The sequence below is a fragment of the Rousettus aegyptiacus genome, unplaced genomic scaffold (genome assembly GCF_014176215.1).
Source record: "Rousettus aegyptiacus isolate mRouAeg1 unplaced genomic scaffold, mRouAeg1.p scaffold_m13_p_4, whole genome shotgun sequence".
Classification (NCBI taxonomy): domain Eukaryota; kingdom Metazoa; phylum Chordata; class Mammalia; order Chiroptera; family Pteropodidae; genus Rousettus; species Rousettus aegyptiacus.
Window position 1 is genome coordinate 86313601 of NW_023416307.1, and position 18918 is coordinate 86332518.

Below are 18918 nucleotides of genomic sequence, written 5' to 3' on the forward strand. Positions count from 1 at the left end.
ATTCATACAACTTAATGACAACAACAAAAAAAATGAGCAGAAGATCTGAACAGATATTTCTCCAAAGAGAAAATATGAATGGGCAATAGATATATGAAAAGTTACTCAACATCACTAATCATCAGAGAAATGAAAATTAAAACCACAATGAGATATCACCTCACACTTGTCAGAGTGGCTATTATCAATAAATCAAAGAACAAGTGTTGGTGAAGATGTGGAGAAAAAGAGAACTCTCATATACTGTTGGTGGGATTGCAAATTGATATAGCCTCTATGGAAAACATCCTGAAGATTTCTCAAAAAATTAAAAATGGATCTATTTTTTGACCCTGCAATTGCACTTCTGAGTATTTATTCAAAGAAAACTAAAACAATAATTTGTAAAGATCTATGCACTCCTGTGTTCATGGCAGAACAATTTACAATAGCCAAGATATGGAAGCAACTAAATGTCCATCAACAGACGATTGGATAAAGAAATTATGGCTTATATATACAGTGGAATATTACTTAGTCATTAAAAAATGAAATCTTATCATTTGCAACACCATGGATGAACCCAGAGGTTATGCTGAGTGAAAAAAGTCAGACAAAAAAAGATAAATACCATATGATTTCACTTACATGTGAAATCTAAGGAACAAAAAGAACAAACTAATCAAAAACAGACTCACTATATAGAGGACAGCCTGGTCATAGCCAGATGGGAGGGGGTTAGAGGACTTGGAGAAAGGAGTGAAGGGTTGAAGAAGTACAGATTAGTAGTTCATAGATGGTCACAGGGATGGGGAGTATGGCATAGGGAATGCAGTTACCATTAATGTAATGGGTAGGTAGAGATCCAGAGGAAAGAAACAGCAATTAAGGAGATCGTTTTCTAAACTATATAAATGTCTAACCAATGTACTGTATACTTGACACAAATAATAAAGTAAAATTAAAAAAAAAATAAAGGCTATGGAAAAGGCAAAAAAAGAATATAGATTTATAGAATAAAGTTAATTGTGCTTGAGCTAGGAAAACATTACCTCAAGAAATTAGAAAATCTAGAAAACTTTCAGTTGTATGTTATTACTAAAATTTGCAAGTTTTTATTTTTATAACTGATAAAATAATTCCACCAAAATAAAATCACATACAGGAAAAATAATAAATAAATAAATAAATAAATAAATAAATGTGTGTTTTCATGTAGTTAAGTTGAAAAGAAAATTTATAAAAATATGTTTTTCTAATATTAAATTGAAGGGAAAGTCATAAAATGTAAATTACGCATAGCTAATGAACAAGTATACATACATATAAAAATTCAAGTACACTACTAATAAATTTAAATAAGGCAATACTATATTTGTATATAAAATTGAAAAACAACATTTTCCTGTACTTTTAAAAGTGCATTACATTAGGCATTCAAATGCAGTTTGGTTCAGCATGTAAGCTGATACCCTTTTATGCAATGCTTGTTGGCACTATGAATAAAGATCCTTAAAATAATCCTAAAACAATCATATTTTTGGAGATAATACTTCTACTTCTAGAAACTATGCCAAGGGGATGATCAGATTTATGTTCAAAGGCATTTATAGCAGAATAATAGTGTAAAATTGGACATGATCTAGATTTAAGTAAAAGAAAGTAAAATACAAAATACATGTGTAAAATAATTCTGTATATATATATTCTGCATTAAACATACATATGTGCATTATATAATATAATGTACATGTTTACTAGGATATGTATGTACAGGTATATATGTTTTATATATTTTTTCTTGATGTTCATATATATTTCTCTTGGTGCGTATATATGTGCATATGAACACCAAAAGAAATGGCAAAAGAAATACTTGGCAGGATTAAAGTAATTATTCTTAGGGGGTAAGATTAGAGTAATTATTCTTATGCGGAGGGGCTATAGTAATTTGGGGTTTTCTTGAGCGCTTCCCTCATTCCCAGCATTTCTATGTTGACCATGTGTTATTGTTTAAATTAAAAATAAGTTGATCTGAGCCTTTAAGCTTATCCAAGAGATAACCTCTGTTAACATGCTATGATGATTACTAAAACTTGTAAACAACTCTTATTTTCCAAGACCAGGAGTTTCCAGATATTGCAGAATTAAATATTCAGTGTTACAAAAAATTCAGCACCAAAGTATTTTTTTCTTTTTTTCAAAATGTTTTGTTCTTAGCTACCTAATGTCTACAAAATTATCTTTAAAGACACAGGATTTATCGTTTGTTTCTAAACTAGTTAAAAATATATTTTTTGCAATACTCTCAGATAAGAATAATTGAATCCCAAATAAAAATCTGATGAATCATAATTTAAAGCCACATAGCTTTTATTCTGATAAGTATTCAAACTAACATTATTCCTTTTTGGTCAATGTACAGTTATGCTTCCTTCCCAACACCTTTCCAACTGCTGTAATACTAAATAAACTCTCAGGAACTTGATTATTACTATGTCAAAATAAATAATTTAATTTTTTTATAATGATGTCATTATACCTTAAGTAGTATTCAAGAAAAAGCGAGTGATTGAAACGTATTCCACATTAACTGCTTTGGCCTATTGACTGACTAAAATGCACACAAAGGTATATACAATCCAGCCTACAACCAACCTCCATTTACTGCTACAATCTGATACCTGAGATTCCACACATCTGGAAGGTAGTTTTAAAACTACTTTTTAATTCAAACTAAGGGGCATTTTGGGAAAGAATGACATTATCATACTTCCTTCTCAACATATTCATGATTTCATTAATTATTTCCGTTATCTAGAAATGCATACTTAGCAAACAATAAATTCAGTTTATAATATAATGACTATAAACTTTTGCTAATTGACTCTTTTTGTGTGTGTGTTAACGCTATAATAGTGGATTTTCATAATGAAGACCCTAAGTCGCTGTGATATCCTTAAATATGAAAACATGAGAGTTTGCAATGTAGTATATTAAATAAAATGTTGCATTTAAGAGTATTTGGGATTATTTCATAGGTTTTCATATTCAGAGTGATTGATCTGCTTATAATATTTCTATTAACATTAAAAATTCATTTATCAGATAATCATTCTCAGATCAAAACAGTTAAGAAAAAAACTGCATTTAAAGTGTATTTTTTTCTCCTCAAATAAATGGGGTAACAAAAGCATTTTGAGGAAAAAAGGTCTCGCTTGAAATCAAACAAATTTTATTTTATCAATTAAAGACTCCTTTTTCATGTGCTTCTTTAAAACATTCAGATTTACCTGGACATTTGGGTATGACTTTAAGTCTGCAAACTCTATGTAAATTACTTAAAGCTCTCTGCCTCAAATAATCAACCCATAGCAAACATGCTATTAGGCAATTTAAAGGATTAAAGCAATTGGCACCTGGTTAAATGAGAGAGAAAATCCCAGTCCATTTTTCTGCTCTAACAATTTTCCAAACATATCCACTTATAGTGTTGTTTAGAAAGCATTCTAACTTAGTAGTTGTACAGCTTTTTTTATTATTATTTTTATTGCCTATTTAAGGTATATATAAGCAATCCTATTAACTGAGTTCTGAGTGGAGAAAAAGCGCACAGCTTCAGTTCCAGAATAATACCATCTGTTATGTCTCAATAGCATTTTATTCATCCCTTGTGGTTCTTGAGGCTAGAAAAGTGACCTTCTTTCTTTCTTAGTATTTAACTCTTGACACCTTAAAGTATTTCCGTGAGTATCTATGTTTTCCCCTTCAATTTTTTCCCTTAAATTGGATTCTGATGGGATGAAAAAAACATAAGACATTGACACTGAATATTTAGTATGATATGAGATTCAATGGTTTATCAAACTTATCTGTTGTGGTAACAACAGATAATTTTATTGAAGCTATGTTTCAGTCCTCAATAGAATTTCTCCTGTTTCCCCAAGTTTATGTATTATTCAGACTACTGGTGACCCTGAAGTAGAAAAAGCTTCTTGTCTCTTAAAACTTTTATTGAGAAGAGTTCAAAATGCACACAGTTAAGTGCTATTCCGTGTGCATTTAACATAGAGTGAAAAGCTGTTTGGTACCCATTTTAGATTCACTGGCAATAAGACAGACAAGAACGCATGTGCTAGGAGTCATGAAGATATATATGAAAAATTAAAAGTTTAAAATTAATTTGAACTTATAATGTAATGTGCCACGTGGAAATCTAAAAATCAATTCCCAAATGGAACAGCTTGAAACTTTTTCTTGCCATCTGGTTTTGGACCTGGCTCATTCAATTCCAATTTTGCCCTTGTGAATACTCCAATTTTATACTTACTATTTGGGAACGATAATCGACGTGCCACCTACACATATTTTGTTGAATTTCCTAAAAATATAGCATTTTTCCCTACATTATCAATATTCCCCAGATGCCCTTTTAATTAGGGGTATATTTGTCTTTATTTTAAACCAAATGTGACATTGGTATTTTATTTTTTGACATTGAATAGTGACTGCATTTTATGTAGCTAAAATTTACACACACACACAGACACATCTAACAGTTTTACATCTTTAACAAGCCTAAAATACAGATTGATGAATTCAAATGAGGAGGATATTTGAGTCGTAATGTAAGAAAAAAGTAGGACCTAATACGTAGACATAGGATTAAATAAAATTATGCAAGGAAAGCATTTACACAATGCTAGCATAAAACAAGTGCTCAGTAAATGCTAGCAATTAACCTTTAGGATTTTCGGTGTGTGTGTTTGTGTGTGTGTATTTGTGTAGTGATAATGATTAATTAAATTTTTAAGTATATTGAATTTTTTCTGGAGAAAATATTTATTGAAAACTGTAATTAGTTACTTTACACATACTATCTATTTGTTCCACTCAAAATAACACTCTGAGAATGCTGAGAATTACAAAAGTCAAATAACTTCCTTTACAGAAGTAACCAGAAATTTGATTTCTTTGTTATTTCTTTATGACACTTTCAAATAAGTCTAGCAAACGTGAGCAACCATCTCACAAATTTGTTTTATGTGTCTTTTAATGTATCTGTAAGATATTAAAGCTGAGACTTTTCGTAATGAAAATTACAAGAATTTAGGCTACAACAAGGTTCATAAGAATGCATATCAGTATATCCATTGATCATTTGGTTCTTAATAATCCAGTCAGATCTAATTGAAAGATGTCAGTTACAAGGAAAGCTGACTTCCAGTAGCTTCATATCATGCTTTAAAAATTAATTATTATAAGTTAAAATTTTTACTGTAGAAAATGTTACCAACTCTCAAGTTATGTGTCCATCCACTTGCTTAAATTATTCAAACAGATGAATAAAATCATGTTTATATATGTATATATATGGATAAGGCATTTCAAATTATAAAAGTAAATCCTAAAGATCATTCAATAATTTCATTATGATATGAAGAACTCTTTTTAGAAAATGTATATTGAGGATTTAAGCTACATAGTTGTATGTCTATGAAGCTCCTGTTAAAATGTATAACTTATAACTATAAGTTACATAACCATGTAAATTACACTCAGTAAAATGCAACAATTATTTAAAAAATGACTATATATAGGTTATATTTACACATATATACATGTATATAAATATACATGAACACACAGAAACAATTTTTAGCAGTGTTAATACAAAATCACTTAATTATGTAGATACAAAGTATTTTGAACCATCAAATAAACCACTTAAGAAGATACTTTGCACAACATATTATATAAAGCAAAGAGTTTTCAGTGAAAATTTTGCAGTAACAGTGACATTATACATGAAATTCTTCACAATGAGAAAATACCAACATCATAAATTGAACTACCATCTAGTGCAGCTGTGTCATAGCCTTTGTTTTTAAAGTATCAAAATATATATCTTGCAAATGTACTGAGGCAAGAGTTCTACTGCATGATGTGTATCTGCAAAATTACCCAGGCAATCGGCACCATGCACTCCTTCCTAAACATTGCAGTCGTCATATGACTTGTCTTTCTAAGTTCTACAATGGCCCCTTGTTTCCAATTTTATAAATTCTAGTTGACCCTGCCTGATTTTCAAAGCTGTATTTAAATTATTTAGTTTTTCTTTCCCCCTACTAATTCTCAACAAGCTGCCCCTCAGAATCAGGCTGTTTACTTTTCTCACAAATGTATCACACTATTTGCCTGGGTTGGGTGCCTGGCTCAAAAAATATGCGTATGACAAAATGAGGTTGAGAAAAGTTACTATACCTTTGAATGGGGTTGATTCAAATATTGAATTACAGAATACAAAGAAATTACATAACACAGAGCCTGGCACTGAGCAGCACTTAAGAAGAAAAAGGAGGGGGAAGGGAAAGGAAAGGAAGGGAAGGGACCCACTTAACTACAGATATATGGTATATAGTACATATTATCATTTGAAATAAATTTTCCTTTTATATTTACCTACTCAGAGCCTTAAAAACTAGAGACACATAATTTATAATTCATATATATTAGTTACTTTTCCAAATGTATTTTTAGGCTTCTCTGATCATTTAAATTATGTTTCTCTTGGGAACATTTAATACTTATTAATTTGAATGAATGAATATATATTTTAGGTTTACTACCATACTTAGAAGAAGAGAGTATGGGGATACAGTAGATGTACATAAAAATGTTTTGCTAATAGTAAAATATATGGTGTTCTGGTTTGAATGTACAAATCATCATCATAATATTTGGGGGGCTTTCAGTGGAAATGAGTGATCAGCAAGTTTCTCTAACAGTGCATGAAGTTTCATACATCACACTTGGCAATCAACAGTGCCAGCCCCATTCCTGCATGTCTCTGCACTGGTCCATGTAGTCCCTAAACAGGAGTGAGAATTTCTGTTAGATAAATGAAAATCTGTGCTAGTTAGCCAGAAGCAATTCTCAGGCCCCTATGGATTCTGGAAGGCATTTCAGTTACGTTCCGGACTGCCCTAAAATAAATCCTTTATTAGCTGCCAACTATTACATTAGAGATTTCATGATGTGTTCCTGTCTCCAGAACATAATTTGGGATTTTGTCCAGCTTGATAACTACTTCTTTGATGACAGAGTTCTTGACACTGATATGACAAGGATTCTATCAAGCATATGTAGGGTTTATCCTAATAGTCCATGTGGTGAACTCTTTATAAATTGACAGAAGGAACGAATTTCTACACTTATTCTGGCAACATATCAAGAGCTATAAATTGATAGTACCAAATTAACTCATTAAGCTTTTATATTTTCCTAAATAATAACACTTTCCTCTAGGGGAGACACACCAGTTAAAGGGAAGAAATATCCCCTTCCTCACCAACCCCTGCCAAAATAAAAGTCTTAGAATCATAAATTATAAGTTTCTAGAGGATAGAAATATGAAAATGTAATAGATTTTTTTATGTGTGTCTTTGATAGACTAAGCTTTAAATATCTATGTAACAAATCGCTTTTAAAAGCTCAATGTGAAATCGGTAATGATATTCTTTTCTTTTGTGAAGCTACGTATCACCTTTAGATAACCAGTTAAAGATTCTATATCTTTGATTTGATTTTAACATTGTAATGCTACAATCGTGGTCCTTTAGTTACTTTTCTTAAATTCTACTCCTGAACAAAGATAATTCTAAGGAACGATGTGGCTAAATTACTGAAAGACAACTTTAGATAAAGCCATAGGCCCTAATAAAAGCTCTGGTCTCTGAAAATATAATAGTCTTCTGATACAATGTACTTATTGTCTTTCCTTTTCAGAGAAATATTATCTCTTGTTTGGATGACCTTGGTTTCTTAATCAAACAAAAATCTTTAGCAGATAAAAGATCCCCAGTCTTGACTGAACAAGGTCAGCATCTGATTTACAAAAAAATCTTCAATTGACTTAATCAGACCTTATTATAAACTCTCATTATGTTTTGAATTTCTATTTTAAAATTTTAATTCTTTTTAAGTAACAAAGCCTCTAAACATAACTATGTTTTGCTCTTTTTAATTTTTTTCTTATACTCAAATAACTTTGAAGGTTCAAAGTTTAAATTTGAAAAAAAAAAATGAAATTGCTCTTAGACCAAGGCTTAATGTTAGCCATGATCCACCCTGAAGCAAAAATTTTATGGCTCAGTTGTAAACCCTTTGAAAATGTAGCTTATAATGGAAGTGCTGACACACTTTAACTAAGAATTCATGAACCCCAACACTAATATATCTAAGGCATTGCATTACTGTCAATTTATTTCATTTTTTTTAAATTAAATAACCTCGTCAAAACTCTTTATTTTCCTTTGCATGCCTAAACAAAGTTCTTTTTTTAATGTAGAATTTAGCTGATAAATTGTCTCCCTGGATTAAAGAGGGTTGCAACTGATGAACACAAACATATAGGAACTTGCTCATATACTTGATAAGGGTGGCAAATATTCATACATTTTCAGATCATTCATTCCATAGGCACAATCTGACTTTATAAAGGTTGCATAGATCTAAAAATTACATTCTTCAAAATGGGTCAGCACTACTTCTAGGGCAAAAGTTTTCCCCATTTTTGATAAAAATATATATTTTATTTGTAGGTTGAATTCAAATAACTTCTTCTGACCTATGTTCTAGTATTAACACTTCAAAATTATTTTTGATTTTTCCTACATCAATCATCTAATAAAAAAAAACACATTTTAGGTAAATATTACATGAAATCTCAGGGTGTTTTAATCACATGGCAACAAACACATTACATTAATAATTTATAGATAACTAACATAAAATTTTGAGGTTAAAAACAAAATAGTGAATTTGAATAAAGGAGAAAAGTGTTATAAGACACACTCAAGTAATAATTACTAAAATTAAGAAAACTCGATTATTCTCAAAAACCACTTTTTTTCTTACCAGAATCTCACATGTATTTTGCTAAATTTATCAAATGATATTTTCAAATAATACTAGAGAACACAAGCAAATTTTATAAGATATCTTTATATGGTTGTTAAGCATATTTCCTGATTTTTGTATCTAAAAATACTGATAAACTTTTGATAGAAAAAAACGTACTCATTTAAGACTTGGCTTTGGAATTTACTCTTCAGTTGTAGGAAAGATAAGGTATTAAATCTATTTATTGCATACAGATGGAGATTAAATAATTTAAACAAATGAAAAACAGAAGTGGTAATTATACATGGTACAAAGAACACTTGACATTTTGTATGAATATTCATATAGTTCGGTTTCCAGATTCATACTCTTACATTATAAATTACTTTTGAACAACATTGCTTTCTCTTTTTCTTACTGCACTACTCCCTACATGAGTCTGCCAGAATTTTCCAAGTTTTATAATACTATAAATACATTCATATATTTCTATAATTAAAACTGAAATTTAATGAAGTAAAAGTATAGCGATAAATATGATTTTCCAGCATTAGGAAGGTAAGTTATGGCACATAGTTAAAATTAAGAAATATGTAATTAACACCTAAAGTCATAGATATTTTGTAATCAGTCTAATTATTTATATATTTTATTTGTCAAATTATTAAGCAGGTAACAGATGTAAGACTAAATGTTAACCTATGAGAATCAAAGACATAATTTCTCTTCAAATAACTTACAAAGTGTTCAACAAATAAAAAATAGATATAAATAATTAAATACTGTAAAGACTGACAAATGTCTCCTGATCTAAATAAAATGCCATCGTTAGGTAAAAGGTGGAATATTGCTTTCAGCATGTGGTTGAGGAACATTTAATTTGGTGGTTAGGGCCTGTGAAGTGGTAAAGGAGCATTCTAGGAAAAACATCAGACAAAATGATCCATTTGTGTTTCTTGTAATCGGGAAGTTTAAAAATGTTTGGTATTTGTGAAAGAGTAAATCATCAGCATTCGAATTTTATTAAATAAAAAGTTTATTTCTTACACAGTAACAAAGAATGTGAGAGATTGAATTGTGTGAGGTACTTGCTAAAACAAGGTAAATTCTTTACTAGCTTGTGTAACTAGGAAAGATGTCAGAAGTGATAATGTAAAAATGGCCTTATAGGTAGTAGAAACCGGCATATAGTTAAGATTTCTTTTTAACTTAAAAAAAAAAAATGCTTCAGCAATTTTTTAAAAAAATCTAAATAATTGTCAATTTATTATATGGGATCACACAAATAACTACATAAAATCTAAAATGGCACTCTAAATATTCCCATGTCGGTGCTTCAAAGTACCATAAATTGAAACAATATAAAGTTATAGTATGTGCTCATAATATTTTGGAGGGTTGAGATAACTGCCAAAGAGGTCTTTCTTGTTTAGCAAAGATATACATGGACAACTGGGTGCTTTAATTTATAGGAGGAAGCAAGTGTGAGTGTTGTGAAAGAATTTCTGAATTGCCAACAGTTTTGATAACTTCATGCTCTATGGCCATGGTTTAGCTCTTATGTCACAACTGAGAAGCTTGAATGACTCAGCAGACTCTTCCAGGAGATTTAACGGAGTCAAGGTCAAGCGGAAGAGAGGATATGGTATTTATGACAATAGGGGTTGGCCTCTCCCCTTCGGTTTGATCAGTGGGAGCTCTCATTGGTCAGTGTTTGTATTGCAAAAGGTGTTGAATGTTTTGACCATCACCCTTAGTGCCAAGCTTATCCTTTTATATATTTTACACATATTTTTTTTTCTCTATTTACCTCTCAGTTTCACCTTTAATAGCGACTACTAATATTAACTTTGCTTAAATTCTAATTTTTAATATCAGAAATTTTATAAAACATTTTATATATTTAAATCCCCTATCCATTATATATGTTGATCATTTACAATGAAAACTTTTCTGCAAAGTTATGCTCATTGGAATGGAGCTATTTATAACTTTTAGACATTTTTCCTAGTGAGAGTAAGTGAATGCAAAATAATTAGGTCCTTTAATCTTAATGAAGATGATTTCAGCAATGTAGTTTGGATTTCTGGTTGGTTTATCATGAATGCAAACCAATGATCACTTAAACTATGCGCTGAACTAATCAGATGAGACACCTGCCTTTCCTAAAGGAGTTCATATATTGTGATTAAATAGAAAAGTATGTGCCTAAGGGACAACTTGCTGGCCTATTAACCTATATTTGAAATTCATGTTCATTGATGAGCTTAAAAATCCCTTGATAGCCAAAAATCATCAGCATTTTTTCCCAAATGTTCTAGCAAGTCAGCTAACAGATACTTGTTTTGAGCTGCCTGGCCACTTGCTGTCTGTACCATTTCTGACCAGCCACAGCTATTCAATCATCTATGACTACCACTCCCCAGCCCTGCCCTGTTAACCTCTTCTCTCAGAATGGTGGTTCCTGTTAATACAACAAAAATGGAAATTGTCAGCGTGGGCAGGTTGCCATATGGAGGTTGACAGCTGCTCAATCAAATTAAGACAAATGCACACAAATGATGTGAGTTCAAAAAAAAAAAAATCATTTCACAAGAAAATTCTCGTTTAGTTATTACTTTTTTCAGGATATTTAGAAATAGAGAATCAGTTTTAAAGATCATTCTGTAAAGCAGATAAGCTTGAATCAGTATTGATATAAGGCAAATTTTTAAAAAGTAGTTAAAGTAACCTGCATTAAAATTTGTGTTTTGAACCTTGATCCTCTTTGCTTCTGGTTGGTGTTCAATTTAAGTATCCTCCTCACCCACTCCATAGTACCCTAAATTTACAAATATATACCCTTGCTAGGTATCTTACAAAATACTAAAAAAGATTCCTGCTTCCTTAAAAAAAAGTTGAAAAATTATAAAAATGTGCTTTAAAAGACTGTATAATATCCGAAGAAAAAAGTAACGGCATTTTACAACCCACTGGAAAGATAACACACAAACTTCAGTAGCCAAGTTCATGAATAAATAAATATTTAAACATGTACATATGCATATCAAGGTAAAGCTACTTTGCAGGAACTCAGAATCTATGGAAAAAATTTATGCAATGCATATACATTGACAAAAAGTGGCACTAAAAAGGAAATAACTTTAAAGAACAGTCAACACATTTAAAGTTTTCTAGTAATTCCTCTGACCTCTCTAAAATATGCAAGATTTTTTTTAAACAACAAATGAAATATGTTGCTATGATTTCCTTTTCCTGAACTTGACAGAGTCATATCATTGTTGTACAGCAGAGCCAGAGAATTTCTAGCTGAGCTAGTTAGAGTACATTGGAAGTCTTGTGTTCATAGATGAAACATTTCAGACCTGATTTGCAAATAAAATCCAGTGAATCTGTATTTAAAGCTGTGTGGAATGAATAAATGCCTAGGAACACGTGCAAGCTTTTTGAAATAAACCTTCCTACTAGGTTAACAATTCTTCTAAAATCTTGCAGCCATGCAACTTTCTCACTGGGTAGCTAGCTAGAGCTCCAAACTTTACTGCTAAAGTTTATCACAGGAAATGATGCCTTTACATGCTAGAAGTGCCAACTGTCTTTGAAAAATTTATATAGGAAATACAAGTTAACACTCCTGACATCCCCTAGAGTCGATAACACCATATATCTCTAGATCCCAAGCCACCAAAATGCTGCCATGCAGGTTAACATAAATAACAGCTTGTGGTTTGCAAGGGGGAAAAAAAATCATTGATAACACTGGGAAATACAGTAATGTGGTAATATAATTTACAATGCCCCCAAATAATTTGCAGCTCCACTCCTTAGGGGTACACCAATCATCTAAGCTAAGTGTCCATTAGAACTTTTCCCTTGAAGGTACAGTAGGTAGAAGATTTGTAATATCATTAATGCAACAAAAGAAGAAGCAGAAAGATCAAACTGAAGGAGCTTGTATATTTAGAAAATCCTGCTTAGATGCTGTAATAAATTCTTAAAATTATTAAAACTTCTTGTTGCTCATGCTTCTCTTCGACCTCACATCATAACATTGACAGTAAAGCAAAAGTGGAGAAACACAGAAAACATTTTCAGAGCTGAGATAAAAATATTAGGTGAAAAGAATGTTTCCGTAAACCAAAATTCTCAGATATTCTCCATGAAGATTTTTCCCAAAACAAGCACACACTTATGGGCTATTTCTGAGGTATCCTTTTGGCTTATAGGATTCACAGAACAGATACCCTAATAACTTGTGTTTAGTAGAAATAAATGACTTTCAGGAAAAGCAGTATCAACTGAACTTTATAAAATGGCAGATTCACAGTATCAAAAATTCTCTCTCATCATAGTTTTTCAATAACACAAGAAAAGGGATTATAGCATTCCATAGTGCTGAAAGGCTTGGTCTTACTCAACAGATTTCTTTTTTAATAAAGTTAATGCAATTTATCTTTATTAACACATCAACACTGATAGAGTCAGCCAGAAAATCAGTGTCGGCAGTGCTGCATTTCATAGCCTACCCCTTCTCAGACATCCTTCTGATCATTTCACGAAATCTGCTAACAATTCAGAGATCTATCATAATTCAAGACCCATTTCTTTTTAAAAAATAGTGTAGCTTCTTAAGAATATCACACATTATCCTTGAACTAGAGCAGCATGCATCTGGCCCTATATCCTCCTTCTGGGGGGAAAAACAAATCCTTGTAATGCTTTTGTTGTCTAGAAAACCAAAAATTGTAAAAATATATTTATATGAATAACAGAAAGATTCTTCTTTCTAGTTACCTAATACAGAGACTCTCTTTTCTAAAATAAAAATCTGATTTCAAACAAAACAGTCTATCTTTTGCTGTCCTCAAGTTACCATTGATTAGCCTTGCTAACTCCATTTAGATGTTTAACAAGAAACTTTCATCACTTACCCCCTTTCCAAGGTTTTCCTTTCCAGGGAGTCCGAGTCAGCTTGCTCAGAGTTGGTCCAGAGAAAAAGAGCATCAAAACGAAGAGAAGTTCAAGTCTAGTAATTTTCTCCACTTTCTCCGATGATAACATTTCCACAAGTTAATTTCACAAAATTTCTCACATCCTCTTCCCTCTTGATTATTGAAATAGCATTAATCATTGAAAAACCTGAGGTAGGTGTTGTTTTGCCATCTTTAACAGCTGAAGTTGCAGCTCCCTGCTGTAGCCCTGAGCCAAGCTACATTTCTCACGGATCTGCCTCTTCTCAGCACGCAGCCAGCACTGCTCCTGCTACAGGAGCTATAAAATAATTTCTGATCTCCACTTAGCTTTCAGTGGGAATATATTCCTCAGCGTTCTGGGTGAGCTTGATTGAAAATGATAAAAACAGTAATGTCTGTGTCCAGCGGAAAAGAGAAAAGATGTCAGGATTGTGTGAAAAAGATGAGAAGCAGTTGTACTGACAGCTTTCAGGCTGCTGTGTGATCCTAATAGCCGTGCAACCAACCAAATTGCTCTTTTAAGAGTAATAAGGCTTCAGTGAAAGCTGGTGTGACTGCCACTTGGGTGGGTAGTGCTGGGCTTGAAAATCACCCAGGAACCGTCACAGATAACGACTGCTTCAGTCCTGCTTCAGAATATTAAGGGCTGAGCAAAATACAGTATGCACTGAGGGTAGTTAATCTATTGTGTGAGTAGACGAGGATTCTAGCAATGTAGTAGGAAAAGACGCAGAACTTAAAAGGTATTTTATTTTTCCTTTACTTCACCTCATGGCATTAAAAGGGGATTGCATCTGCACTAATTATTTATAAAAGGATCTGAAATATTTATGAGAAGAACAACTAAGTGTATAATTTTTATCTCCAACAATAAAACATGCAGGGCAAGTTTTCACTAGTTGCAATTCTCTTCTGTATTAAAGTCAGCTTATTTGGGCATTTCTGTGTCACCTGAATGAACCTGCTATGAATGTTGTAAGCAAACTTTTGGATACCAAAACAGACTCTATCAGGGCTCTACTAATCACACATTAAGAAAGCACATTTTTTGTTTTTGTACATCACCATGGAAATATAAAAAGCTCCCTGAGTCAGTCTTTTGTAACTGTATTTACAAAAACATTACTGATCAGAAGGTGTGGTTATATTTAACACCTGGACACAGGACTATACCCCTGGACGAAGAGGAGGTGGGTGAAAACAAAATAAAATAATCTGTCTTCTACAGCCTGAAGTGAATTAGCATGATCAAAATATTCTAGCCAATATTTGAAGTCTACATTTTAGGATTATCTATATGGTCACTTATCCCTTTAATCAGTGAACCACAATGCATGAATTATGCATTTATGTACTTTAAAGTAATCAATTGCTATATAATGATAACCACCAATTTTATGTTAGCACTTCAAAATGGGATAAATTGCCCTTTTCAAATCATGTTATTGGAAGAAGTACTTTTAGAAGAATAGTTTATCTTGTTGAGATAAGCTATATTAAATTTTAGAAGACAGTTATTAAAATGTGTCTTTATATAAAAATAATGTTTATCAAAGATAAAGATGGGATACACAAAGCAAACTCTAAGATTATCCCTTGGTTTAGAAACAATAATCAATATGTATTCAACTTTGAAAACTTCCTAGGGAAGTGAGAAAAAGTCATATCATATTTATTGCATAAATAGTAAATTAAAAATTCTTTCTCTGTATATTTTAAAATTGTAAGTTCAAATGCAACTCAGAATTCTATTTTATTTCTACCAGTCATTCTTCATCGTATTTATCTGATCCTTTCCTCTCTCCTCAGAAGCACGTAAACAGAAGTTAATAAAAGGAATTGGCCAATTCCCTTACCATCACATTCTAAGGAAGATTCTAGAACCAAACTAACTTCTTGCCTATTGGCTCCATTCCTCTTGAAGGAAAGAACCCAAACTTTCATACTTTCATAATTAGTGAGTTTTTTTTTTTTTGTAATTATATGGGCCTTAAGTGGAATAGGAAAGTGTCAAATAGGTTTAAACATGACAAAAAGATATTGGTAGGGATGTGAAACATCCCTTAAGGCCCTGCCCAGAATGAGGTTAATAGGAAAAACACTTTTTCCTCAATATGGGATACAGTTGGCCAGGTCGACTGTAAGAAAATTTCAAACTTACATTCTTAAAATTTGCTTTCTTCTTGAGGAGTCCCAGTAAACAACTGAACATGACTCTTTCTGGTGGGGAAATTGAACTGGAATTGGAGGAATTAAATCATCATTGATCATGGAGGGAAGGCCATTCTCTTCTAGAAATCATCTGGCTGTAATGTGTAGTGCTACTTAAGCTTTCTAGATACCAGAAGAGATAAAGGAAAACCTCAGATTGGTGGGAGTGCCGAAAAGAATGAATAATGGTGGAGTTTTTTGAAAAAGAAATATTGAGTGGAGAGGGAGACCACATGAGACTTATTTCTGATAGATTTGAGTGTACAAATGCCTTCCCTCCTAAGTTAACAGTAATAATAAATTACCTAACTTATTAAAAGTTCTAAGTACTCACTTAATCCTTATAAAAACTCAATTTAGTAAGAGTAACAATCTCTATTTGATACGTTAAAAAACTGAGGCACAGAGGCTGTAAGTCACTTATCCAAGTTCATTGAGTTGTTTTGAACTCAAATAGCTCAGCTTTGAGTCTTTGCAAATCACTATGTTATGCTGTTTATTAAACTGTTCTTATAATCTTAACCCTCTGAGCTAGCTTGCTCTTAAGTAACATTTTTATCTTCATATAAAAAAAAGCAAATAATGATGGCACACTCAATATATGCCGGGTTCTAATTAAGTGCTTTACATATTTTAGTTATTTAATCTTCACAACAACCTTGTGAGATGAATCTATTATTATTCATACTTTACAGATAATTACTTGTTCAATATCACATAGTGAGTAAAATGACAGAGCCAGAATTCAAACCCTGTATGTTTTCAGTGTTTGTCATTCTACTTCTGTTTTCTTGAGCATGATGCATGGGTCTGGAGAAACCAGACAGGGCTCCAAGGGGGTTGGAAAAGTAAGAGAACTGACAAAAGGGTGTTCTTATAGTAACTGTGAGATGGAAACGTTCATGGGTTGTCATCAGCTAGTGAAGTATAGGACTAAAAAGGTACCGGAGAAGGTCCCCTGAGAAAGCCAATCGGAATAAACTTTCTTACCATCTATCTGCACATTCTCAAAGACACGAGAAAAGAGAAAACCCCAGCAAGATCTGACCTATGTACAGTTACAATACAACACACTAAATGCTTTAACGTAGGTCATGGAAAATTATTAGGAAGGCTGAAGAGAGGGAGTACTACAAAAGTTGTACATATTAAAACAAAGTGCAGTGAAAGGTAGAAGAAAAACCTGGTACAGCTAGAACATTCTAGGCAGAGAAGATGGTTTTTTGACTAAGAATCAAGTGATGAGTATATATTTTAAGAGCAGGTCAAATAAGGCAAAAAGCAGAGGATAATCCAGGCTGAAGAAACAGCATGAGCATGGTCACAGAGATGCAAGAAAGCCTGACTCCTTCCAAGAACTGCCAGGAAGACAGCATGGCGGGAGTATCTGAGCATATGGGTGAGTAGTGGGAGATGAGGTAGCAATAGTAGGCAGGGGTTAGATTAAAATTTTAAAATATGCTTACTGCCAAAGGTCTGAGGTTGTTTTCTTGATGATAGGGAGTTAATAACAAGAAAATTGCATGATTTGAAATGAGTTTTTTAAAAAATATATTTGGCTTCAGTAAGGTAGAGAGTGAAACTGAAAACAGAAAAAAATAATTTAGAAAGATATCTATATTCCAAGCAAGATATATTTACAAACTGAACTACAACAGTAGGAATAAATATGAAGGGATTAATTTGAAATCAATTATAAGATTTAATATAATAAGTCATTAATTCAACAAACACTTAATAACCACATGTTTTGAGCCAGGCTAATTGCTAGGTCTTTCAACATAAACGAGATGATGACTATTAAGACCCTATCATCAGAATGCTTATATCCTTAATTGTTTGATGACAAATAGATACAGGGACGAATGGAACATGGTTTCAGTGTTTTGCTCTTCTTTAAATATGTTTTTATGTTTCATTTTGCCTAACCTGCTAACATTTGCTCCAACTTTGACACCATTAAGATTTAGGTATCTTAGCAATTATATTCATTTTTATTCTAATACTACAATTTATTCTAATGAGACTCCTTAACATCTTACTATTTATGCACAATAAATAACCATGTTATATTTATTTTCTTAACAACAAAAAAAAACAATTTCACTAATCCCCGATACTAGGTAATAATGACGATAATAATAATGGTAATAATAATAACATGAGCATTTCCGATACGCTTTTAATGATTGAAAATGTACAAGGTAAAACATCTTATTAGTTTATAACCAAAAATGTTATTAAGCATTTCAAAAGAATTAGCTGACTTTTGTATTGGTATATATATATATATTTAATTTTAAAGATTATACTCATTTCATTAGATGTGGTTGCAGACTGAGCCAACCCTTTTTCTAAAAATTCTGTAAGTTTGGTCATTAGATAACAAGGTGGTTCTTAATCGAGGATAATTATATATTCTCCATAGGGGACATTTGGCAATGTCTGGAGACTTTTTTTTTTTGGTTGTCATATGGAGAGATGGTGGTGTATGGGAGGGTGCTACTTGTATATACAGTATGAAGAGGCCAAAGGTATTTCCAAACATCATATAATGCATAGGACAGTCCCCATAGCAAAGAATAATCTGGCCAAAAAATGTCAACAGTACCAAAGCTGAGAATCTTCAGCTTGTCTGACCATAAGATGATTCCTCTAGCCATTGTTTTACTTGAGTATAGTCAAAACAAGTGTTTTTGACTGAAGTTCATAAGATAAGCAAAGAAAACTTAGTAAAAGCGTGCTTTCTTATGACGCCAACGTGAAATGTCCTATTTATATTCTTATGCATCAAAGGAAGCCTCCTATTTCTCCTACTGTGATTAACCTAAAGCAATCACTTATCTCCCTG

General features: G+C 32.0%; 1 protein-coding gene across 25 annotated transcripts in view; it reads right to left on the reverse strand.

The window, feature by feature from the left end:
* ROBO2 (roundabout guidance receptor 2) overlaps positions 1-18918 on the reverse strand; it is a 1504157-nt gene that overhangs the window by 1167599 nt on the left and 317640 nt on the right. For 9 of the 25 annotated variants that reach the window (XM_036220089.1, XM_036220078.1, XM_036220083.1 and 6 more), the window contains exon 1: positions 13815-17298. The exons of 10 other annotated variants lie outside the window; for them this stretch is intronic. In XM_036220089.1, coding sequence (XP_036075982.1) covers positions 13815-13944 — 130 coding nt within the window. In that variant the 5' untranslated portion in view covers positions 13945-17298. Of the gene's footprint in view, positions 1-13814; positions 17300-18918 lie in introns of those variants that run through there. 6 more of the 25 variants (XM_036220074.1, XM_036220066.1, XM_036220070.1 and 3 more) reach the window with 1 other exon arrangement.